At 39.5% G+C, this 25,414-nt stretch overlaps 1 protein-coding gene across 2 annotated transcripts in view; it reads right to left on the reverse strand.

Moving 5' to 3' along the window:
- The window catches only part of LOC108717701 (transport and Golgi organization protein 1 homolog), a 57,786-nt gene that overhangs the window by 24,739 nt on the left and 7,633 nt on the right, over positions 1 to 25,414 (reverse strand). For both annotated transcript variants that reach the window (XM_018264970.2, XM_018264969.2), the window contains exons 4-8: positions 20,785 to 24,283; positions 17,538 to 17,789; positions 16,330 to 16,460; positions 4,187 to 4,318; positions 165 to 186 (exon numbers count right to left, since the gene is read on the reverse strand). In XM_018264970.2, coding sequence (XP_018120459.1) covers positions 165 to 186; positions 4,187 to 4,318; positions 16,330 to 16,460; positions 17,538 to 17,789; positions 20,785 to 24,283 — 4,036 coding nt within the window. The remainder of the gene's footprint in view (positions 1 to 164; positions 187 to 4,186; positions 4,319 to 16,329; positions 16,461 to 17,537; positions 17,790 to 20,784; positions 24,284 to 25,414) is intronic.

A 25,414-nucleotide genomic window follows, 5' to 3' on the forward strand; every position in this document is an offset into this window, starting at 1 on the left:
CCAGGATTTCCTGAGCTGTAGGAGTACCAATATTTTAGCCAGGAGGAAAAGCAATACCAGATACAGAACAATAACTCATCAGTATCATGCCCCTTTAAATATAATATAATGTGGGAGATTACATACAGCAGTTACATGCACATAAAATATTCTAAGATGGTTACCTTGATAAACTCTACTTTTGACCTAAAACAAACAAAAACAAATGTCAGGGACATAACAATTACAAAAAAGGAAAAAAAGACGGTCAAGTACCTTCATTATGCAGTGCCTTATCTGTACAGTAAATATCAGCCTATCTGACGTGGCTGAGCCAGTGGAGCATTTCACCTGAAGGCTTTAACACGTAGTAATGTTAAACTTTATGTACACAAAGGTTGAGTTTGTTTCTCCATTCCAGGTCTCTGGCCATAAAAGGGCAAGATTTCAGCACTTTGATAATTGAAAATTGTTGTGAGGTTTAAGGGACTGGATACAAAGTATCTTTCTTAGCACAAAGTTCCTGCCTGTGCTGATAATTCAAATTACAAAGGGGTGGTTATGTTATAGAATGGCCAATTCTAAGTAACTTTTAATTTTGTTTTCATTTTTTTTTTTTATATAGTTTTATAGTTATTTGTCTTTTTCTTCTGACTCTTTGCAGCTTTCAAATGGGTGTCGCTGACTCCCTTTCAAAAAACAAATGCTCTGTAAGGCTACACATGTATTGTTATGGTTACTTTTTATTACTGATCCTGCTGTTTAGGCCCTCTCCTATTCAAATCAATGTATGGTTGCTAGGGTAATTTGGACCCTAGTTACCAGATTGCTTAAGACGCAAATTGAACAGCGGCTGAATAAAAAGCTAAGTAACTCAAAAACCTTCAATAATAAATTGCAAATTGTCTCAGAATATCACAATCTACTAAAAGTTATCTCAAAGGTGAACAACCCCTTTAAGCCACACAAATGATCACTGATGGAATGGAAATTGGGGTGGTCACCTGCCTGATCCAGTTGTTCGGGAGACTGACAAATAAGTGTATCAGAGCCTGTATTGGCCAAACTGACTACCCTATAATATATTATACTATAGGGACAAACCATTTATTCCTATGATCACTTAATAGATAAGGACAGGTTCCGATTCTTGAAATAATGTAGTAGAAGTCGGCTCCCAACCAGCCAAGTTTTCAATTCCTACAATGCCATAAATACAAATTCACGGAGATGTCAGCTAGTGTCTGCTGTGTTGTTTTAAGTTGATTTTAAAAGTCTTAACCAGCAGTGCAGTTAACAGCAAGGAAGAGACACTGGGGCTCATTTATCAACACTGGGCAAATTTGCCCATGGGCAGTTACCTATAGCAACCAATCAGTGATTAGCTTTTTGAAGCCAGCTGCAAGTAGAACAACGAATGCAGCAATTTGATTGGTTGCCATGGGTTACTGCCCATGTGCAAATTTGCCCAGTGTTGATAAATGACCCCCACTGTTTCAAATAACTTTAAAAACAGACAATTTCTGATGTATGTCTTTTAAGTCATAACCAGCAGTGCAGAGAATACCAAGGAAGATACACTGTTTCAGTAGCAGACACATTTTACAAATAACTTTAAAAAAAACAGACAATATCTGATGTATGACTGCTTAATATATGGAAAGCGAAAAGGAAATGTAAGTTGTGTGTTTACATCCAATATTTCATACTTTTGTAAAAACGTCCAGCTACAGTTACAGTGTAAATATTCATCCAAGAAGTGCATCACCCATAAAACTGAAGCTTCAGTTATAAAAAAAAAAGTATCCCAGTAGTTATGTGGGGAATTGGGATATAATGGTTTAATCTCTAAACATGGTGTGTAAAAGAAGCAGCTATATGTATAAATATAGGGAAAGCACCGTTGTGTTGTGATTTAAACAAGGTCCTTAATTGAGCCAATAAATGAGGCCTAGTTACAAAACCTATAAATAAATATCTAACCCTCTTGCTGGCTGCCCCATTGCTTCCCTGTTGAAATAGGAGTACTCATGTGCTTTATGGCAGAATGTCAAAGAGTTATCAGAATCTCACTGATTACTAATGGCAGAAAGGACAACACTACAAATATCAGTTTGCTGGGATAGCCTACCAGTTAGGAGAAGTAAGTGATACCCCTGTAGCATAGGACCATTTTGCATATGCTGTAAGCCAGTGGTCCCCAACCAGTAGCTCGTGAGCAACATGTTGCTCTCCAACCCCTTGGATGTTGCTCTCAGTGGTCTCAAAGCAGGTGCTTATTTTTGAATTCCAGACTTGGCGGTAAGTTTTGGTTGTATAAAAAACAGGTGCACTGTCAAACAAAGCCTCAATGTAGGTGGACAATCCACATAAGGGCTACTAAATGGCCAATCAGAGCCCTTATTTGGCACCCCAAGAACATTTTTCATGCTAGTGTTGCTCCCCAACTCCTTTTACTTCTGAATGTTGCTCACGGGTTCAAAAGGTTGGGGATCCCTGCTGTAAGCTATCATTGGCCAATAGATCACAAGGGGGGTTTAGCGTATACATTACAGGTATGGGATCCATTACCCAGAAACCCGTTATCCAAAAAACTCCATTACGCAAAGGCCATCTCCCACAGACTTCAAGCATTCTGGATAACAGGTTCCATACCTGTTATCAAGAATGTTCAGAACCTGGGGCTTTCCAGATAACAGATCTTTCTGAAATGTGGATCTTCATACCTTAAAGAAGAACCAAACCCTTAATTATAAAAAAAAAACCTACCCTTTCATCCAAATAATCAATTTTAAAAAAAAAAATGATTTCCCTTTTCTCTGTAATAATAAAACCGTACCTTTTACTTTATCCCAACTAATATATAATTAATCCTTATTGGCAGCAAAACCAGCCTTATTTAATGTTTACATGATTTTCTTTTAGACTTAAAGGAGAATCAAACTCTTTTTTATAAAAACCTCTACTCTACATAGACCACCCTCCCTGCTCCCCCCCCCCAGCCCCCCTGGTAAATGCTCATACCTCTTTTCTTAACCCTCAGTGCAGATTCTGTGCAGCGGAGTTCATGGGCACCATCTTCTTCTCTTCCGTAATCATCGGGAAGAGCGCGGAGTATCGGCGCATGCACAGTTGGAGCAATCTTCCGGTTTGCGACAACTGTGCATGCGCTGAAAGTGACAGAAATTTCCAAATCGCCGGAAGAAGAACCGAAGAGAAGAAGATGGTGCCCGTGATCTCCTCTGCACAGAATCTGCACTGAGGGGTAAGGGCATTTACCAGGGATAACACCTAGGCTGGGGGAGAGCAGGGATGGAGGCCGGATTTTAAAATTAAGGGTTTGGTTCTCCTTTAAGTCTACTAGAAAATCATGAAAACATTAAATAAACCCAATAGGCTGGTTTTGCTGCCAATAAGGATGAATTATATCTTAGTTGGGATCAAGTACAAGCTACTGTTTTATTATTACACATAAAAGGGAAATCATTTTAAAAAAATTGGATTATTTGGATAAAAGGGAGTCTACGGGAGTAGTCCATTCTGTAATCCGGAGCTTTCTGAATAAGGGGTTTCCAGATAACAGATCCCCGACCTGTACAAAGTGCTTAACCATAGTTACATCTCAGGAAACAATGGTCAGTCTTAAACAGGCGAAGCTATTAGCCTTTGTGGTCACAGCTAATATCTGCTTCTACCTGTGTAGCAGCACTGACTTCAGGAGCTCCTGGCCATTCCATTCATTACCTAAAAAAAATGTGCTTTACAGCCAAGCTCCCTAAGAAATCGAACAGCGTAGGTGTTCCTAAAGGCAGCAATTTAAGCTATGCTGTTACAAAACAGCTTGCTTCTTGCCTGCAATATGTATGTATTTATACACAGTGCATAGGAGGAAGATGTTCCCGCTTACAATCCAACTGCCAGGAAAATATTGTGTGTGCCTGCCAGCAAATGAAAACATGTCTCTGCGCCAGTGTTTATATTTATAGGGATGACTATATCGCTTCAATTTAAAACCTGCAGCTGTGGGTACATCCTGAAAAGGCACCCATACAACACTTGGAAGTATAGAGGCAAAATACTTGAGAAACCCTATTTAAATCAAAGCAAATAATATTGTTTGATAAGATTAACTGCGAGGTTCCTGTAGCATAATATATTCACGTCACAGCTTAAATGTGCTACACATACAAAAATAAACTATACTCACTGATAGGCAGGTTCTCCAGAACAAAATGATAACAGTTATCAGTCCAACGAAGCCTGTAACAATCACTGCTTCCCATTGCAGTCCGTGGAAATCAGGGCCGGGTCGGATATCTTCGGGCAGTGCTGAAATAAGCTGAAATAAAAAAATCAGCAATGAACTTACAAATACCCCATAGGCAATTAAAATCTCCAGGCACAAAACATACATATTCAATGTGTCTCCAACATTAAAGGAAAACTATACCCCCAAAATGAATACTTGAGCAACAGATAGTTTATATCATATTAAGTGACATATTAAAGAATCTTACCAAACGAATATATTTTCAAGTAAATCTTGCCCTTTTACATCTCTTGCCTTGAACTACCATTTTGTGATGGTCTGTGTGCTGCCTCAGAGATCACCTGACCAGAAATACTACAACTCTAACAGGAAGAAGTGTTGAAACAAAAGATAGAATTCTGTCTGTTGATTGGCTCATGTGACCTAACAAGTATAGTTTCTTTGGTATGTCTCTGTGCACCGTGAATCGTACGATCTCAGGGGGTGGCCCTTATTTTTTAAAATGGCAATTTTCTAGTTATGTTTACCCAATGGCACATACTACTAAAAAGTACATTATTATGAAAATGGTTTATTTACATCAGGAAGCAGGGTTTTACATACTAGTTGTTTTATGCAATATCTTTTTACAGAGACCTACATTGTTTGAGGGGTATAGTTTTCCTTTAACAGAATACGACCATCCCATCATATTAAACTCATTTAGTTCTGAGCAGTTTTCGACTAGTTAAAGGGAGGGGGGTTTAGTTTAAGATTTCTGAAGGTGAGCAAACTTTTTTTATGATATTCAGTTGTCTTTAAATTATGTATTCTATAATAATGGTGGTTTGGTTTTCTACTTACAACCTTCTTTGGTTTTCTTGCTTACTTATCTCTACTGCTTAACAATTATAGGGACATGAGACATATAGACTGGCACAATTAACCTTTCCATAGTATGCACATAACAAAGATGTCAATAAAAGTAAAAACAAATGCATTTATTTAAAACTGTGGAATATAATCCCATTAAATAGAATCTGGATTCCTGGCAGCACATTACAGAGCTGTTCTGCTCAGATTTGCCATTTAATCCTGCACTGCGGGAGAGGTAGGGTTGGAAGGCCATACATAACACTGTATGCCTATATACCACAGTGATGACTATGGCTGCATATCATCAACCAGTGACCTATCACTGACAGCTGCCAGGCATTATTTTCTAACCCTGAAAGCTGAAAGTGGCACACAGGGGTGTACAATGAAAATACTGAGAGCAGAAGGCACAAGAAAGCCACAAGTCATTATTAAATGAGAACTAAAGCTTAACTAAAGAAGTAGTCTAGAAATGTACATTATGTTTTAGGTTTCTGTACCATCCAAAGCAAACATAGCCCTTTAGCAGTGAAGATCTGTGTCTCCAAAGATGCCCCAGTAGCTCCCCATCTACTTTTCCGCTGATTCACTGCACATGCTCTGTGCAGCCGTCACTTACTGAGTTTAGGGACCCACTCACAATATACAGTACACATAGAATAGAACTGTCACAATATAAGGTTGATTAGTAACTAATACAGATAATTACAACATGGCAATACAGAAACCAGTGCAATTAGCATCAGAATTTAATAATCAGCCCTGTAGCATCAGATTATATTACAGACCAACCTCATTTTCTCCTGGATAATTAGTGACGAGCCCTAAACTTAGCTTCTCAACAGCTTCTCAGAGCCCACTGAGCATGTGAGTGTCACAGACACTTTCCAAGATGGAGACCCCCTGTGACAAATGTCCCAAGTAAGCATTTTGGCCAATCGGTGGAAGTGTTCAATTTCGGATTAAAGCACAGGAACAACTGTTGTACTCACCAAACCCCCTCTACAGGATTAAAATTAAAAAAAGGGGGCACCCACAACACAAAAGGAAGGGGAAGCACTTCCATAGAAATCTATTTTTTGGAGCACTGGGCGATTCCCTTGTTACGTAAACATACATACATTTTTAGCCATATTCATTTTTAAGGGTTAGTTCTCCTTTAAATTATTCATAAGCAAATATTTAGTGTATCTCTGTGAATAACTATTTTTACACTAAGATAAATTATGGTCAGTTACTGCTAGTTATCTAGCCCTACAACTTTTCACTACAACCTTGTATGTGAAGGTCATTTAAAGACAAAGGACAACACAAAGCGTACACGTTTAAAAAGCAAGAACCTGTATATAAAAATAATTATGTATGTTCAAGGATGCTTGGTCATGAAATTATCAATGTCTTTATATAGCACAATTATCTTGCATCCGCATCATTTGCTGCAAAAGGAAACAAGCAAAGAGGTGAATGCTGTCACAACAAGACTCACAATCTAATTATGAAACTAAGCTCTATTAGTTGGCTTCATAATCTACTTTTGTCACCTGATGTCCCACTTGCAGCCCTTGCTCATTTAGTTAAAGGAATTGTTCAGAAATATAAACTGGGTAAATAGATAGCCCATGCAAAAAAAAAAAAAGTTTCTAATTTAGTTAGCCAAAAATATAATGTATAAAGACTCGAAGGCAGTAACCAATCAGTGACTTGAGGGGGGGGGCACATGTGTCATAACCGTTGTGTTTAAATTTAAGCTGAATGCTGAGGATCAGTTGCAAACTCACTGAACCGTTATGTCCCATGTGGCCCCCCTTTTGACTAACTCAAGAGTTAGAGAGCTGAAAAACAGGAATTAGTGTTCTGGCTATTATGTTACACATCCAGTCACTCCAGCCTTTATACATTACATTTTTGGCTAACTAACTATATTAGAAACATTTTTTATTTTGCACAGCCTATTTACCCAGTTATTTTTACGCTGAACTGTTCCTTTAAGAAGTGACCAACAGCGGTAGGAGTTTAGGGGGCAGGATAGCAGAACCCCAAGGTGATTGGCTATTTGTAAACAGACTAACAAGCAAGACAGCCTAATTGTCTCAGGTCATTTGTACATGAGCAAACATAGCTGGGAAGATGTTGCTCTCAGTTGACACTCACTGGTTCTAGTCCCTGAGGGGGCTACTGATCTCACTGTATTTGCTTTGAAATATTTACGGGAAAATTAGAATAATAATGTTTTAAAGGAAAACTTTACAAGGAAAGGTCTGCATGATTAAAGGAAAAGCATACAGTACATAGTAATAAGAAATGTATATTTTAAAGTTAGTTAATGTTACTACTACTGATAGAAGTATCTGGTGGATGTTTCTATTTGTTGCAGCAGTGAGGACGAGCTATGCAGCAATGTAGCAGAAGCCAGGCAAAGCACCAGTTACATTATTGGGGGAACTGCAGTCCTGGCTGGAAAGGAGCTGACTTCTACTACACTGTTTCACGTGTCACTTAGTTTGAAATAATTTATTGTCTGCCTTTGCAACTGTGGAAGATTTCTCGGTCCGTCTTGTCTGGAACATGGATCATTGACAGAACTTTAGATATTCTTTAAAAGTTGGATTTGGAAGTTGGCACATCCAGAAAAGGAAGAAACACAATACTGCAATATATACTGAATCTATGGTTATCTCATCATCTTTGAGAAATATATTTATATGAAGTGAATTTAAAAAGCTTTGCCGACTACTGTATTTTGACTGTTTTTGTGGTTTTGGTTTTCTAGTTGTGGTTAGAAACCTCTCAGTGACAAATAGCTGTAGAAGGACACACCTGTTTGACGGTGTTGAAATCCTAACGGTTTAAATCGGTACAAGCAGTTGTAGGATGTAAAGATCAAAGCCACATAAAGTGACACAGTATACAGTAATTACACACTGCCTTGGGTGGGAGTAAAACTGAAATTGCTTAAGTCTAAATTGCATGAATAAGATAAGAGGGCAGGAAATACTATTATAATCTAAATATGCTGTATGAGTGGCAAAGGCTACTTTGCATGTTTTATGCAGAATATTTGCAAATATTGTCCTGCTAACAGAGGTATAAACTGCAGAGCTCTTCCCAACACCCTAATTAGCCATGGGCAGCAAACAATAAATTAATGTGTAATTTGGCTTGTAATTATGTCTCTCAAATTGTCACACACCGTGCAGATGTCTGTCTAGCTTAGATACTGACCTGAAGAAGCCTGGAGATAAACAGAGAATAAAAGATGGGCAGAGAGTTCTCAATCTCTGTGTCTGCTCCTACACCCAGTGTTGGGGATGAGGAAGTGGTCAGGTCCTCCTGATTCATTAAATCCATGGTAGGCTTGGGTATGCAGCTAACTCTGGAGACATCAGCCCATGAAGGTCTTTCCAAAGATCAATACAGGGAGATTATAATATTGTAATGTCTGATATGGACAGCCATACTCACAAGTACACCAAATAACCAGCAGCCAATATGCACACACACAGCAAGTGAAAACACAAACGCCAGCAGCATATAAAACTTTCCCAATGCTCACATCTCTCTCTACTACAGCAATTATAGGTCTAATTTTCCCTCTTCACCTTTGAGTTACTTTTTAGTACAATGTAGAGAGTGACATTCTGAGAAAATTTGCAATTGGCTTTCATTTTTTATTATTTGTGGTTTTTGAGTTTATGTTTTTATTCAGCAGCTCTTCAATTGGCAATTTCTGCAATTTGGTCGCCAGGGTCTAAATTACCCTAGCAACTATGAACTGATTTGAATAAGAGACTGGAATAGGGATAGTAGAGGCCTCAATAGAAAGAGGAGCAATAACAATAAATGTGTAACCTTACAGAGCATTTGTTTTTAAATGGGGTCAGTGTATACCAATTTGAAAGCTGGGAAGAGTCTGAAGAAGAGGGCAAATATTAAAAAACAAAACAACAATAAAAAAATAAATAATGAAGACCAATTGAAAAGTTGCTTAGAGTGTGTAATTCTTTACTTTTAAAAGTTTACTTAAAGGTGAACCATCCCTTTAAGGATGAATCCAGTTACACTGTGTGGCTGCCCCCCCCCCCCCATCCACCAAGTAATGGAACATAATAAGCATGTGTCGGTATAATCCAAACTAAGATTCCAATTATTTTAAACAAAAAGGTACAGGAATACAGATAAACACACACACAGGTACCCCACCCCGTAACATTCAGTTTATCTTTCCCTTTTCTTGAACAGTCTGAAACCTTGATCACACAATAAACTAGCATCTGCACTCTTGCCCCAGTGAAAAACAATACACAGACAGACTAACAAGACCCACATATAGTGATACATACAGCTCTCTCCGTAACGGTCATCTACCCAACAGCTGATACACACGCCTGCCTCTGTGAAAGAGATACACATAGGAGCAGATTGATTGAAGTGTGAAATTGGAGCTCACCACAGAAAAACCTCAACCCACTTTGTATTCATTATCAATGAGTGAAAGTTACAGATCGACATTTGATAAATACATTTCTAAAAATTCCATAGGAATGAACAAAAGTGGGTGAATTTATTTTGTAGTGAGCTCTAATTTCACACTTTGATTAATCTGTCCCATGCCATCTCCCCTACCAATGATACACACACACCTGCCTCCCACACACACAAACTGGCAATACATACATAGCTACTAGCACCTCCCCTACTGATACATACACTTGCCTTAACACATACACACACTGCACCACAACTCTGTGCAGCACACAGCTATATTTACACTGCCCTCCTGTGACAGGTACATACTCACACAAGCTGCCAGCTCATTATACACTTACATGCACACTTCCAGCTCATCCCATTATACAGTTATACACCGTACCTTGCCAGCGCATCCCTTTATATTATATACGCACACACACACACACTGCCAGGTTATTCCATTATATACACACACACACACACACACACAAGACTGCCAGTGAACTCAGTTATACACACTGCCAGCTCTCTCCATGATCTCTCTCCATGATATACATACAAACTGCCAGCTCTCTCCATGATATACACACAAAATGACAGCTCTCTCCATGATATACACACAAAATGACAGCTCTCTCCATGATATACACACAAAATGACAGCTCTCTCCATGATATATACAAACACACTACCATCTATCTCCAGTCTACACACACACACAGGCAGCTCTCTCCCTTCTACTCTCAGATTATCCCATCATATATGCGCACACACACACACACACTGTCAGCTCATCCCACTGTCCACAAACAAAACTGCCAGCTCATCCCATTATACAGAAAATTGCCAGCTCATCCCATTATAGACAGACAGACAGACACACACACAATTGTACACAGTCAGCGAACCCCATTCCATACACACTGCCAACCCACGCTCGCACACAGCTCACCTTCACTACCTCTTCCCTCAGCTGTACTGAACTTCGCCTCCTGCCACAACAACACGTCACCACAGTGTAACCTCTCCTCCAACCGGACACGTCACATCCCAGCGCCACCCGGAAGCGAAGCGGAAGTGCCTCCTCCGCTGGTGCAGAAACCGCAAGGACCCGGGTAAAGGGGAAGTGAACCCGGTCACTGTTAATTCATATTAAAAGCGGTTGTGCCGCGTGATCGGCGTTCTGTGGACGGGAAGTTATTGCGATTGGAGCTACTGAGCAGGTGCTTAGCTAATAGCATGCTGCCGCGTGATCTCGCACCACTTTCCTCCTCCCACTGCAGAACAAGCTACACAGCAACCCTTTTCCATGAACTCCAGCTCCCAGCATTCTCCTCAGCATCCCTCAGTGTATAAAGAGCATTCCAGTTAAAGAGTAACTCCAACAAAGAACAGTTTTTACAAGAAGATATAGAATTCTATGCAACTTTCGAATATTCTTTCATTAAGCATTGGTTTTAAAGTCACATGCAATTGCAGCCAGGGTCGCAACTAGGGGTAGGCAGAGAAGGCACGTGCCTAGGACGCAAAGCTGGGAGGGCGCCAGGCACGTACCTCCTCTGTCGCCTACCCCAAGTCCGGTTCCCTTCTCTTGCCGACTTTTCTCGCTTTGTGCGCATGCGCACGCCAGAACAAATGCGCGCATGCGCACTATACAGGCGCCGCGAGTGCCGGGCCTGCCCAGCATAGCCCGGCACTGATTGCAGCTGAAAGCAGTATTGGTTTCTCCTTCCTGTTCTGTGGTCCTGACTTGATAAAATGTCAGATCTTCACGTCTGTTAATTAAGGGGCTACAGTTTTTTTTTTCTTTAACAAAAGAAAATGTTCAAACTTTCCATTGTACAATAAACATATTTTAGGGGTTCACATTGAGCTTGTAAAAGCAACAACTTTTTGAAAGCTGTATTTATTGTCTGCACAGTCGGTTCTGGCTTCTGAAACGACGTTGCAGACAATAAATACAGCTTTCAAAAGTTATTGCTTTTACAAGCTCAATATGAACCCCTAAAATAGGTTTATTGTAAAATGGAACGTTTGAATATTTTTTGTTAAAGAAAAAAAAACAGTTTTGGGCTGGAGTTGACCACCAACCTGTAGCCATCCAGCTTTTCATCAGCTACAACTTCACAAACAATTCCCAGCAATCCCACTACCTACTCTCTCACTGTATTTTCCACGGAGGCCAAAAGCCACTAACAGAAATCCGCTGCCTGATTTCCGCCTACCATGGGCAGCAGCCTGTCTATTTTGCATTCAGAAATATTGAATAGGAAGCGGTCTGAACAGACTACAGATCAAAATGCGGAGATTTGAACTTCTTCCACGATATCCACAGGGTCTGTTCGTGCTGCTTCAAATTCAGTATTTCTGCATGAGGAACAGAGAGGTTGCTACTGCCTGCAGTAGGGCGGAAATCAATTAGTGTTTTTTGGCTCTGGTGTGGCCCAAGCCTTAAAGGAGAACTAAAGCCTAACTGAAGAAGTAGCTACAAATGTTGTACATTACATTTTGGGCATCTGTACCAGCCCAAGGCAACCACAGCCCTTTAGCAGTAAAGATCTGTGTTTCCAAAGATGCCCAAGTAGCTCCCCATCTTCTTTTCTGCTGATTCACTGCACATGCTCTGTGCTGCTGTCACTTACTGAGCTTAGGGACCCACTCACAATATACAGTACACATAGAATAGAAATGTCACAATATAAGGCTGATTAGTAATTAATACAGATAATTACCATGTGGCAGCACAGAAACCAGTGCAATTAGCATCAGAATTTAATAATCAGCCCTGTAGCATCAGCTTATATTACAGACCAACCTAATTTTCTGCTGGATAATTAGTGACGAGCCCTAAGCTTAGCTTCTCAACAGCCAATCAGAGCCCACTGAGCATGTGAGTGTCACAGACACTTTCCAAGATGGTGACCCCCTGTGACAAGTTTGAAGTCCTGGATCATTGCTGCTATTGACAAGCTGAAACTCTAGGCTGGTGCAATACGTTCAGTATATAAAATATGCCATTTTAGCCATATTCATTTTTAGGATTTAGTTCTCCTTTAACAAGATTAGGCACAAGTCACTAGAACAACAAAAGAGCTTGGCATTGGGTAATGCCATTTGATTTGCAAAGGATCAGTTACATATCTATTTATTTTGGGCTGTTTAAGTCTAAATAAAGAGCTGACTCAGAAACACAGAGTTCCACTTCTCCAGCCAAATTAGCGGATGTGTCTAAAGGGCAACAATGCCACTAGGAATTAGGTTTCTTGCACTGGCTGCAGAAACAAGGGAAGTGCTTTGGCAGTGATTGCTGCTCAGCTTTGAGCCTTCAGGCTGGGAAATGAATACGGTTACAACAACTATTTGAATTTTCCTTGCACGCAGAGCTTCCCCTAGATATTTACCAAATGTGCAAGCTTGTGTAATGCTGCTTTTCTTGCCAGTATATTATTGATTTCTTCACACTGGCAGAGCAAGCTGGGAACTGCTCAATGCCTCACTGGTACCACAGGTACCATTTTTGCCGCTTTCCAGGTCAAGGGACAAGTAGGTTTCAGAAACAGTACAGGGAAACAAACTCAGCTAATTCCCTGCAGTCCCCAGGTTACTGCTATGTCTTTGTAACATCACTGATATGTAAGAGTGGGAGGACATCTCAAAAAACGGAACACATGACAGGATTGGTTATGCTCATGAGCCTCTAAACATAATATAGGCACCAAATTCAGGGATACGTAGTCCTGCAAGATATAAACAGGTCAGTGCCCCACTGGGCAAATAAATGCAGGCTAAGAATCTGCTGATCCACTGGCTCTCCTGTGTCTGCACCAAGAGGCACTGTATTTGCCTGCATGCAGACACAGCAGATTTTAGCACAGATAGGCATCAAAACATGCATTTTTGTGCTGAAATCGGCTTTGTGTCAACTCCCAGGCTGCTGCCGTGCCTCAGTGAAAACCCAGGAGCAATCGGAGGTCACCTACTGCTTGATTCTCAGTGTGGCACTGGCCTTAAGATTTTTCAAGCGCCCCCCCTGGTTGCCAATGGGAGCAAAGATGCCGCGCCTGGTAACTAAGAGCCGAATTTCTGTTTTTCAACCCAGAAATTCAGCTCTTCTAGTGCAGAGAGCGGACCCCCTCCAGGGCGATGTGGACCGCCCGACCCCCTCCAGCTAAATATCCTGTGCAGGATTCAGTATTTTACCAGTTAAAAAACTCAACATTTGTTGCACAATTTTGACTTATAACCTATAATTTAAAACAGTTTATTTGTTTGCATAATGCCCTCCATTGATAGGCCTTGCTCTTGGCACCACCAGCTTCTCTATGCTTTCTGGCAGTTGTGAGTTATATGCATACTTCAGGTCCTGAATCCTCCATTGCCAAAAGAGCACCCAAATTTTACCATAAAGTCTGCATTCACCTTCCAGAGCTTTTGCCTTCCATACAGTGAATGACAGAGAAGTTCATAAAGCTTTATGTTTCTGTTCTGTGTCTGTACACACACTGAATGAATGAAAAAAGGGACACCTAGGTCTTAACTCACGAACATACAGCTCAATGGAAAGGGGGCGTTAGACTAAATTTTACAAGGGCTATTTTGGCAAGAGATGGTCTCTCTCTAGGACAGTGGCAAACTGGGATTCTGGACCAAGATGCCACCACGATCCACCTCAACGAGCAGCAACTGGCAAAAAGGCAGTTTATAGATTATCAATGCTTTCCCTGTGCGCATCACCCGGTGAGTGCAATGGCCCACAGGGCCAAACCTAAATTCTAACATTACTTCACCATTACAGCTTTTCATTTTGTAGATTGAAGAGACACCGTTCCCCTCACCTTGCGATATGTGGCAATCACTTCTCTGACAGCACATAACCAAGATCCGTATGTGAGTAAAATAAAAAGTGCATATTTCAATTTATAGAGGGTAATACACCATATATTGTATTCTATTATTTAGGCATTCGGAAATCCAATGATTATCAGCGCACTGAATCTTTGAAACATAGACTGGGATTCTGCAGCAGGACAAACAGACAGGCAGAAAAGCTGTGTGAGCATGGCCACTGCACTCCACTGTATCTGCATCCTGATCCACCCTCTAAATGCAATTAGCCTGTACTAAAGTCTCTGTTACTATTCTGTACAGCACATGGTCATGCCTACATTAATATATGGGCAAAACAGGCATTCACTGGGCTGGCGGGACACTTTTTGGCTGCCCAGGCTACCTCCCCGTCTGATCGAAATGGAGGGGGGGGGTTAAGGAGGACAGCGGGGGATTTGATGGGTCAGAAGGCCTGCGGGGATTCGAGGCTGATGGAGGGCCTGATGTAGCAGACTCGGTGGGCCCAGTCACCCCCCAGTCTGATGCTGGGCATCTATGTATTGGTGTTGTAAACATTACATTACTGAGCTAGATGCTAGGGGCTTGTAGTTTGGCACCATCTGGATTATGATTTAATTAAAGGCAATACATAATGTCATTATATAATACTGTTCTAAGGGCCCTGCACACGAAAGACCATAATCTAGAGATTTACTGGTATTTAAGGATTAAAGGTGTGTCCCTAAACTAAATAGTAGAGAAACCTGTTCTCTATAAGTATTTATAACCTGGACACCAATGGTACATCAAAAAAGAAACAGCTAATGGGGCAGCAGGTGGGACTTCTTTAAAAAAAGAATGCTCAGCTAAAATAGGTAGAAGCAGTGAATTCAATCTCCAAAGGCTTGGGCTTAGTGATTGACAGCTCTAAGCAACCAAATAGTGGACTTCTAAACTCTTATGGCTCATGAGAAGATTGTTCTTTTGGCATATACACTACCAAAAGCTACTACGTGAAGTAATAACAGTTATTCCACTATTTGATCACCCCAAACAGCCGTATGTGACCTATGTGGTTTTTAGACATCTTCAGTAAAGAAGGTTTAGCCAAACAACACAGGTCAGTGTAGCGGGGATCTCCCCTGCACGTTTATTTCGTCAAATGATGTAACGTTTCGGGGGCGTGCCCCTTCATCAGACATGATGTCTGATGAATGTCTGATGAATGTCTGATGTCTCTGGATACAAATCTCTACAGGGAATCCAACAATGCTGCTCGAGTTCTGGGAAGTAAGGTGGGGGGGGGCTCCCCCTGCCATTTGAAAGTATGATCGTTTACCTGCTCAGCAGTTGGGGACCATCTGACAATTCCTATCAACAGCAGTAAAAGAAGGGGGAATTGCACTGCATACAGTCAGGTTTATGATAAAAACTGTAGACATCTTTTAATTAAAGTATATTGGAGACAGATTTCTTTTTCATTAAAGAAAGTAAAAATGGGATTTTATATTTTTGCCTTTACATGCCCTTTAAGGCCATATTACCCAAGAACAACAAAAATGTCCAATCATTGGCCCTCCAGCTGTTGCTGGTGGCAAATTCCCAGCATTCCTTGAAAGACTGAAATCATGCAGACTGGACTTCCCACTATTTTGTATGAACTGTTGTCAAAATTATACATTGGTTACTTTTACCTGAAATAAGTGCATAATATAGTGTAAAGTACTGTAGTTATTGGCACTTTTATGCTCATGAAGAAAATGATTTCCTAATGTCCATATTTACCCCCACCTCCAAACACATCTGGGAGTTGTAGTTCAGGAACAGCTGGTGAGCCACAGGACCACACTTCTAAAATAACATAACTCTTTTACCCGGAATAACTGCAGGGAATATACAAACTATGTGCAAGAGCTAAAACGACTTACCGATTCTGTGAAAGGGCCAAGTGTTTGCTTGGTAGTGTTGAGTAAACTGGTTAGCAATTGGATGGCTTCTGGAAATGTGACCTTCTCTGTGATAAAATCATTCCTCTTGACATCCACTCCAGCAGTCATTTCTGAATAAAAAGAAGGAATCAGCTTAGCATATTATTTGTATAAATAATTTTGATGTTGAATGTTATATACTTAATTTATATCCAAACAAGCTCCATGGGTAGGATTACATTCTTAGTTGTTTTCATATATAAAACAAAATGTTCACTTAGGGGGTTATTTATTAAAGTCCGAATACGAAAAACTCGAAAAATGTGATCTATTTTTATATATATATAGAACACCGATTTTATCGAGTTTTTTCAATTATAAATAAGGTCAATTATAATAAGGTTAGGTTTTTATAAAAAAAAAAAAAAAAAATCTAATTTAGATAAATAATCCCCTTAGATTTAGGGGGTTATTTATCAAAGTCCGAATTTATCTTAATATTTTCTGCTACAAACTCTGATCAAATCCGCTTGGGTATTTTATGCTTATTTAATATTACATTTTCCCAAAAATTTTCTTTGCAGTAAAAAAAAAAATCAAGATTTTCGGATTATTTCATCCGATTTTCACCCGAAAATTTTGCGGTATTGAACGAAATCCAGCGCACATCAAAAAATCATAGGGACTTCTCCCATTGACTTATATGTAACCTCAACAGGTCTGAGATGCCGAATTTTCAGATTCGGACTTTTCCATCCTCAGGGTTTAATAAATTCCGAAAAATTCGTGATTTTTTAAAAGTCTGATTTTATATAAAAAAAAATCACGAATTTTACTAAACGGAGTTTAGTAAATAACCCCCTATCTGTATATATTATTCACAGACATATTTTATTCTTCTTCCCTTTAGCAGACATTAATATTGGAGGGGTATGCTTTTATTTACATGGATAAAAAAAAAAACAACCCTAAAATCATGGGCTTTCCCTTGCTTTATTTATTGAAGAATAATAAAGACAGAGGGCATAAATATAGGGTAATGCTTAGTTGTTGTCATCATTCTACCCATAACAGACTGCTCAAAGACAATTGCTGAATGGTTTATCCGGACTGCTGCACAGGACCAACTTTGGCCAGTGATAGTAAATGAACCACAATAACTTCCTTCCTCCTACACTCTGAGCCAAAAGAATGGTAAGGCAAGTTACCTTGCTCAGGTTCATTTTCATTTAGGATTGTTTCCTCCGGTATGGCATCAGTGGGATGTGCATGTGGTGGGGAGGCCTCAGAGGGTTTTACATCATGCTCTGAAAGGGATAGGGGTTCCATGTTCTTCTCAGTATGCGATTCCATCTCAGAAGCCCCTTTTTTATCCTCTATGTGCTGCTCAGCAACATCTTCCTCTTTGTCTGAATCTATACGTTTTTCTTTCTCTTGGGTTTCCTCATTAGGTGGCTCATCTACAGAAAATTGCACACATGAATATAATTAGAGAAGTTGCAGTAATTTTGGTATATCCATTTTAAATTAAAGGGGTGGTTCACTTTTGAGTTAAAGGTATACTGTCATTGGAAAAAATTTTTTTTTCAAAATGAATTAGTTAATAGTGCTGCTCCAGCAGAATTCTTCACTGAAATCCATTTCTCAAAAGAGCAAACAGATTTTTTTATATTCAATTTTGAAATCTGACATGGGGCTAGACATATTGTCAATTTCCCAGCTGCCCCAAGTCATGTGACTTGTACTCTGATAAACTTCAATCACTCTTTACTGCTGTACTGCAAGTTGGAGTGAAATCACCCCCCTCCCCTTCCCCCCAGCAGCCAAACAAAAGAACAATGGGAAGGTAACCAGATAACAGCTCCCTAACACAAGATAACAGCTGCCTGGTAGATCTAAGAACAACACTCAATAGTAAAAACCCATGTCCCACTGAGACACATTCAGTTACATTGAGAAGGAAAAACAGCAGCCTGCCAGAAAGCATTTCTCTCCTAAAGTGCAGGCACAAGTCACATGACCAGGGGCAGCTGGGAAATTGATAAAATGTCTAGCCCCATGTCAAGATTGAATATAAAAAAACTTGTTTGCTCTCTTGAGAAATGGATTTCAGTGCAGAATTCTGCTGGAGCAGCACTATTAACTGATTCATTTTGAAAAAAAATGGTTTTCCCCAGGACAGTATCCCTTTAACTTTTAGTAATGTTATAGCGTGTCCAATTCTAAATAAGTTTACAATTGGTCTTTAGTGATGGGCAATTTAATTTGCCAGGTGCGAATTTCCGCATTTCATCGCCGGCGAATAAATTCACAAAAATTATTCGGACGCCCATTGACTTCAATGCGTTTCACAAATTTTCCGCAGTTTTGCAAATTTCGCTGTAAATTCTCGCATTTTTCAGTGAACCAAAACGGGACAAATTCGCCCATCACTATTGGTCTTCATATTTATTTTTTTTAATAATTTGCCTTTTTCTTCTGACTCTTTTCACATTTAAAATCAGGGTCACTGACCCATCTAAAAAACAAATGTTCTGTAAAGGACACAAATGTATTGTTATTGCAACTTTGTATTACTCATCTTTCTATTTGGGCTCTCGCCTATTCATATTCCAGTCTCTTATACAAATGAGTGCATGGTTGCTGGGATAATTTGAATTGCAGCAACCAGCCCAGAGTAAATTGCAAACTGGAGAGCTGCCAAATAAAAAGCTATAAGAATTCAAAAACCACAAATAATAAAAGAAACAAAAACCAATTGCAGGTTGTCTCAGAATATCAGTCTCTATATCTTACTAAACGTTAACTCAAAGGTGAACAAACCCTCTAAAGGCAATAAGAAGGTTCCAAGATGGACTTATAGGTAGGGGATTCACCAAGAGTTAAAGGGCTAGTGATGTATAGAAGATGCTCTAATGCAAAATAGTATATTTGCTGCTGTAGCTTTTAACATGCAGTCTACATAAAACTGGTCTTACTTGTGCATGAATTACAGGACTGGGTGTTCAACTGTAAAATATACACAGTAGAACTGGATAAGCCTTAAAGTTGTCCAACTCTATTACAGTATAACTGGATTCTATTGGAGAATAGAGGCCTCACAGGGCTTATCATTACATGTACTAGTGCACAGAATGCAAATAGGTTAGTAGTGATTGATCCAGTGTGCTAATTTACTTTTTCCCTCTAAGATTAAATTGGAAGCTTATGTATAAAGGAGAACTAAACCCTAAACATAAACATGGTTAAAAATGACATATTTCACATATTGAACCTATTGCACCAGAATCTCAGTTTCAACATTTCAATAGCAGCAATGATCTAGGACTTCAAACTTATCACAGGGGGTCGCCATCTTAATAATAAGCAGCCTTATATTGTGACATTTCTATGCTGTATATACAGTATATTGTATGTCGGTCCCTAAGCTCAGTAAAGGTGGCCATAGACTTCAAGATCCGCTCGTTTGGCGACATCGCCAAACGAGAGGATCTTTCCCCGATATGCCACTAAACTGCGTGGCTATATCGGGGGTAATTCGAACGTTCGGCCGTATGGCCGAACGATCGAATTACGATACGCCAAGCGGCTCCAACGGGTGGGTCGGTCGGGTAAAAATCCAACCTTCACGATCGATATCATGGCCAGATATCGATCGGGAAGACCCATCGGAAGCCCCCATACACGGGCAGATAAGCTGTCAAATCGGTCCAAACGACCGATATCGGCAGCTTTATCTGCCGTGTATGGCCACCTTTAGTGACAGCAGCACAGAGCATGTGCAGTGAATCAGCAGAAAAGAAGATGGGGAGCTACTGGGGCATCTTTGGAGACACAGATCTTCCCTGCTAATGGGCTGTGGTTGCCTTGGGGCTGGTACAGAAGACCAGAACATAATGTACAACATTTCTAGCTACTTCTTTAGTTAGGCTTTAGTTCTCCTAAAATTACTGAGCTACATAGTGCTGACTTATTTGCTTTTAAGCCTCCTTTCATGCCTCCAAGTTGAAACCAATTTTCTACTTCTACAAAAACAAAAATACAGACTACGTAATTAAAGGGCATTATTCGGAAGCAATGTGTTTTACAGAGGTTTCGTGGCATGAGTAAAGTAATGGTACCGCTAGGGGCCTATTTATCAAGCTATGTAAAACGGAAGAAAAACATCACCGGCGATGTTGCCCATAGCAACCAATCAGATCTTTGCTTTTGTTTCCTAACTTGTAGGTGAATGTTGAAATCTAATTGCTGATTGGTTGCTGTGGGCAATATCACCCATGAATCCCCCCCCAATGTTTTACACAGCATGATAATATGACCCCTAGTGTCCCCAATACATTTTTTTCAGGTGTTATTTCTTTGTAAAGACATAAATTATTTTATCATTTTGTATAATTCTTTGTCTATTATTTTCAAAATGCAATGGATCAAATGGAGTGAGGTAGGAGAAGGTACCTTTTTCCTCCAAGGGCGAAGCTTGCTCTTTTACTTGTACTCCAGGTGCAAGCTGAGTGCTATCACTGTAGGCTGAATGTTTCTCTCTCAACTTATATGCAATTTCTTGGATATCATCCAGTACAGCTGCTTCTTTGTCAAGCATATCCTCTTCTGCGGCAGCAATGTCTTCATTGCCTACTTCCCTCTGGTCCAAGATGGACTCAACAAACTCAAGAATATATGTTTCTGATGACTCCAAGATTTCATCCAAAGCTTTGTCAATATAGTCTTGTCTTATATGATCTTTTCTTGCTAGCTTCAGTTCAGATTCCATGTCATGAAACATGGCTTCCACCCTTAATATATTTTCAGGACCAAGGTATTTTATGAATTCATTTATGTGTTCATCATCTAAATATGATCTTATGATCACCAAGTCTCTAATTTCATCTGTGTAAGACGTTAAGTCATCATCTTCATCATCACTGGAGTGCACTTCAGGGACTGTTTTGTTGCCCTCCTGTATAAGATCCATCTGGCTGGTTTTATCTGCTTCAATTCTGCCTTCGTTACTTTCCTGGGGATTATCAGGGCTACCAGAAGTTTCCTCCACTTTCTCATTAATGGGATCTTTTGTTTCTTCTTTATTTTCTCCCATATTCTGCTGAGAAAATACGGCACTCACAGCATTTTCATCTTCCATCTGATTTTCTTCATTTGGGTCTTCATCATAATCTTCTTGTTCATCGGTAGTATCAGGCTCAGAACCATTAAGGCTATTATTTTGAGTTGTACGTCCTTTCAAATTTGGTTCAATCTTTTCGGAATCAATTTTATCGGAAAGTGCATCTTTAGACAATCTTGTATCTAGTTCTGGACTGTTCAGCGCATTTACTTTGGATTCTTCTGTATCTTTGCTAAGGATTTCAGATTCTTTTATAGAATGTTCAAATGGAGGTGGACTTGGGGGTTTGTGAGCTTCTTCTTCTTCTACAGGATCTACAACTTCTTCAGTACTACTTTTCTCCTGGTGAGTAGATTTTATTCCTTCAGGCATGTTTGGTAGTTCACTTGATAAAATATCTTCTTCTATTACGTCTTGGTCTACAGAATCTGATTCTGCAAGTGCTGATTCCTCAACAGCACTGCTTTTATTCTCTTCAGTAGTTTTTTGACTGGTTGGTGACTGGTCTACTACTCTGTTGCCTACAGTATTTTCTGTTGTCTGTGGCAATAAGTTTTCTGTGTTTTCCAGTGGTTTATCATCTTGTACTACAGCTGTGTCAGAAGAATCTGCTTTGTTCTTAATTTCTTCTGGGTCTTTGTTCTCTCCTTCCTCTGCAGCAGAGTGCTCTAAGGCTGCACTCTCCATTGGTAGTGCCTTGCCAACAGCTGGGTCTACAGGTTTGCCACTTTGAAGATCAAGGTCTGGTTGACCATCTTCAGTTTCTCCTCCTTTTCTGGAGTCATCAGATACTGCTGGTTCTTCTCCTGTGGATGTAAGTTTGTCTTCTTGAAGACTGGAGTCTAATGTATCGTCTTTCGTCAGGTCATCTTCTGCTTCACCAACTGCATCTTTATTGGAGTCTTCTAATGCTGCAGGTTGTTTCTCTTTAGACGTAAGATTGTCATCTTGAAGATCGGGATCTAATGTACCCTCTTTTTGAAGATCATCTTCTGCTTTTTCACCTGCTTCTTTTGTGGAGGTATCCAATGCTGTTGGTTCTTTCTCTGTAGATGCAATTTTGCCATCTTGAAGATCTTTGTCTAGTTTATCAATTTTTCTTAGATTATCTTCCACTTCTTCTTTATTGGTGTCTTCTGATGCTGCTGGTTGCTTGCCATCTTGAAGATCTGGGTCTAGTATATCCTCTTTCCTCTGACCATCTTCCATTTCTCCACCATCATCTTTTTTGAAGTCTTCTGATACTGTTGGATCTTTCTCTGTAAATGCAAGTTTGCCATCTTGAAGGTGGGGGTCTAATGTACCCTCTTTTTTCAGACCATTTACAGTTTCTCCACCTTCTTTAATGGAGTCATGCAATACTGCTGGTTCATTCTCTGTAGATGCAAGATCTAGTATACCAGCATTTATCTTACTATCTTCTGTTCCTTTAACTTCTTCCTTTTTGGATTCATCCAATAAGGCTGGGTTTTCTTCTGTAGATGTATGTTTGATTACTACTTGATTTATTTCCACTGCAGATTCATGCTCAACATCAGACTTTTCTGTATTTGTATGTATTAACTGCTGTTCATCTAGTGTCTCGACTTCTTTAGTTCCAGTTTTTGTTACTGTAATTTGTCCATTTATTAACAATTCAGGCTCATCATTTGTTTTTGGGAAAGGAGGAGAAGCAGCAGCATCATCATCATAAGACTCATTGATCAAATTGCCAGAAGAGTTCTTTGGGGTTTCCAGTAATGTGTCAATATCAGACCCTGCTTGGGACTGTTCTAGTTTTTCCAAATTCTCTATGTGCAAAAATGTATTTTCCTTGTCAGTAGAGTGCTCTTTATGCAGAGTTTGAGTTTTCTCCATGCCAAGCAAAAATTTTGTTTTTTCTTCTGAGACATTTATATCAACCTCTTTATCTTCTTCTTCCTCAGTTTCTTCTTCAGAGTTCGTTTCATCAAAGTTTGTGACTTCTTTTGTTATTTCACCACCAGTAACTATGGCAAAGATTGTGTCACCCCAAGAAGTCACTAACTTATCTTCTTGCTTTACTGGTGTTGCTTGTCCCATACTTCCTTCTGTAGTCTTAACCTCATCTCTAGGGAATGGATCTTGTTGATGGTCAAGGGATGATTCATTTTGCAGTGACGCAGTTTTGTCCATATCCATTCTCTCCACATTTAACTTTTCGTAGGATAACCTAGACGGCTCATTTAATTGTTCATCTTTTCCTTCTTCTACACCATCGATTTTTTTATTCTCTTCTGTGTCTTCATCTGTGAATGTGTATTCTTTTGTTGCATGTCTTGTATCCTCAGCACCAGTAACTACAGTGCCAGGTAATGCACCTATTTGGGTTTTCAAATTCTGAATGGCATCTTTATCAGTAACTGAATAGGCATTAATGTCTTCATTAGACCCAGCAGATCCTCCCTGAGATATGCTGCCATGTTCAGCATTTTCACCTGGCACTTGTGATTTGTCTAAAAGCAATTCTTTGGAATCATTTGCAAAGTTGCCTCCCTGAGAATCTTCTAATTTACTATTTATACCTTCCTCCTTATTTGTCTTCTGATTATCTTCTTTATTGTCTGAGCTTGGGGGGATTTTAGTTTGATAGGGTCTATCATCATCATCTTCCCCAGTACTTGCATTTTCAATTTGAGAAGATTTTTCAATGCCCTCTGACTCACCATCAGGTGGATCCCCTGGTTTTGTTTCTTTTTCTAAATTGTTTCCCTCCTTGAATTCTGTGCTTTGTTTTGGTTTATTTAAAAGTTCATCAACATTATAATTGTCAAAATCATCTGTTCCACTCTCGAAACATACAAAATCCGTGTCCTAGAAAGAAAATTAAAATAGTTATGCATTTATTGTGTTCATTTTCAAGTACAGGTACTGGTATTTGGCTACTTCCTATAATAAAACTTTGTTTCAAAACATCAAAGAATATACCAAAATATCTTATTGTGTACAGTAGAAGTGCAATATGGAAAGTCAAAGTGATTTTGTACAGTATTTGTTTTACAACACTGTCTATGGTTCATAGAACAAAAAAAATCTTTAGGAGAACATATAAACATAATTTTCAATTTTTATAAAACAAACCGTTAAATATGTAGGCCAAGTATAACTATAGAGTTTTTAAAATACTCATAAAGGACTTCTTATGAAGTAATGTTTTTGAAGACTGCTATAGGGGATGTCTAATGCACTTTGAAAGTAAAAGTTAAAATTTTGAAAGAAGAAATGTCACCCCAGGAAATCCAGTCTTGGATTTTTAAAAAAGTGTCAGTATCTCTTTAATATCTGAACCAGCAATTTTCAACGTAATTTAGGTAAATAGAATTCCATGCAGCTGTACTTATCAATCAATGAGCTAAAATTAATACAATTAAATAAATCATTTTTTTCATAAACTTATTTTCAAAGGTTGCTAATCATATATAAATACTTATTACTATACAATTTCATTAACATGTCCACTGCTCATGGGTCATTATTTTAAGGACAACATTTAGGTATGTCTATTTATCATGCTGGGTAAAATGTGGAGAGAAACATTACCAGTGATGTTGCTCATAGCACTCAATCATATCTTTACTTTTGTTTCCTAAAGGTGGCCATACACGGGCCGATAAAAACTGCCGACAGACAGAGTTGGCAGCTTATTGGTCCGTGTATGGGGCCCTCCGACAGGCTTCCCAGATCTATATATGGCTGAAAGTCGTTTAGGCACGGGAATGGACCGTATCTGTTCGTTGATGCGGTCCCGCGACCAGACACCCATACTCCTGCATTGTGATCCAATCGTTGGGCCCTAGGGCCCACGATCGGATCAGACCAATATTGTCCACCTCAAGGTTGGCATATCGGTTAAGAGATCTGCTCGTTTGGAAACACAGCAATACGAGCGATCTCTCTGTGTATGGCCACCTTAACTGTTCAAATCTAATTGCTGATAAGTTACTA

This window comes from Xenopus laevis, chromosome 5S (genome assembly GCF_017654675.1).
Source record: "Xenopus laevis strain J_2021 chromosome 5S, Xenopus_laevis_v10.1, whole genome shotgun sequence".
NCBI classification, from domain to species: domain Eukaryota; kingdom Metazoa; phylum Chordata; class Amphibia; order Anura; family Pipidae; genus Xenopus; species Xenopus laevis.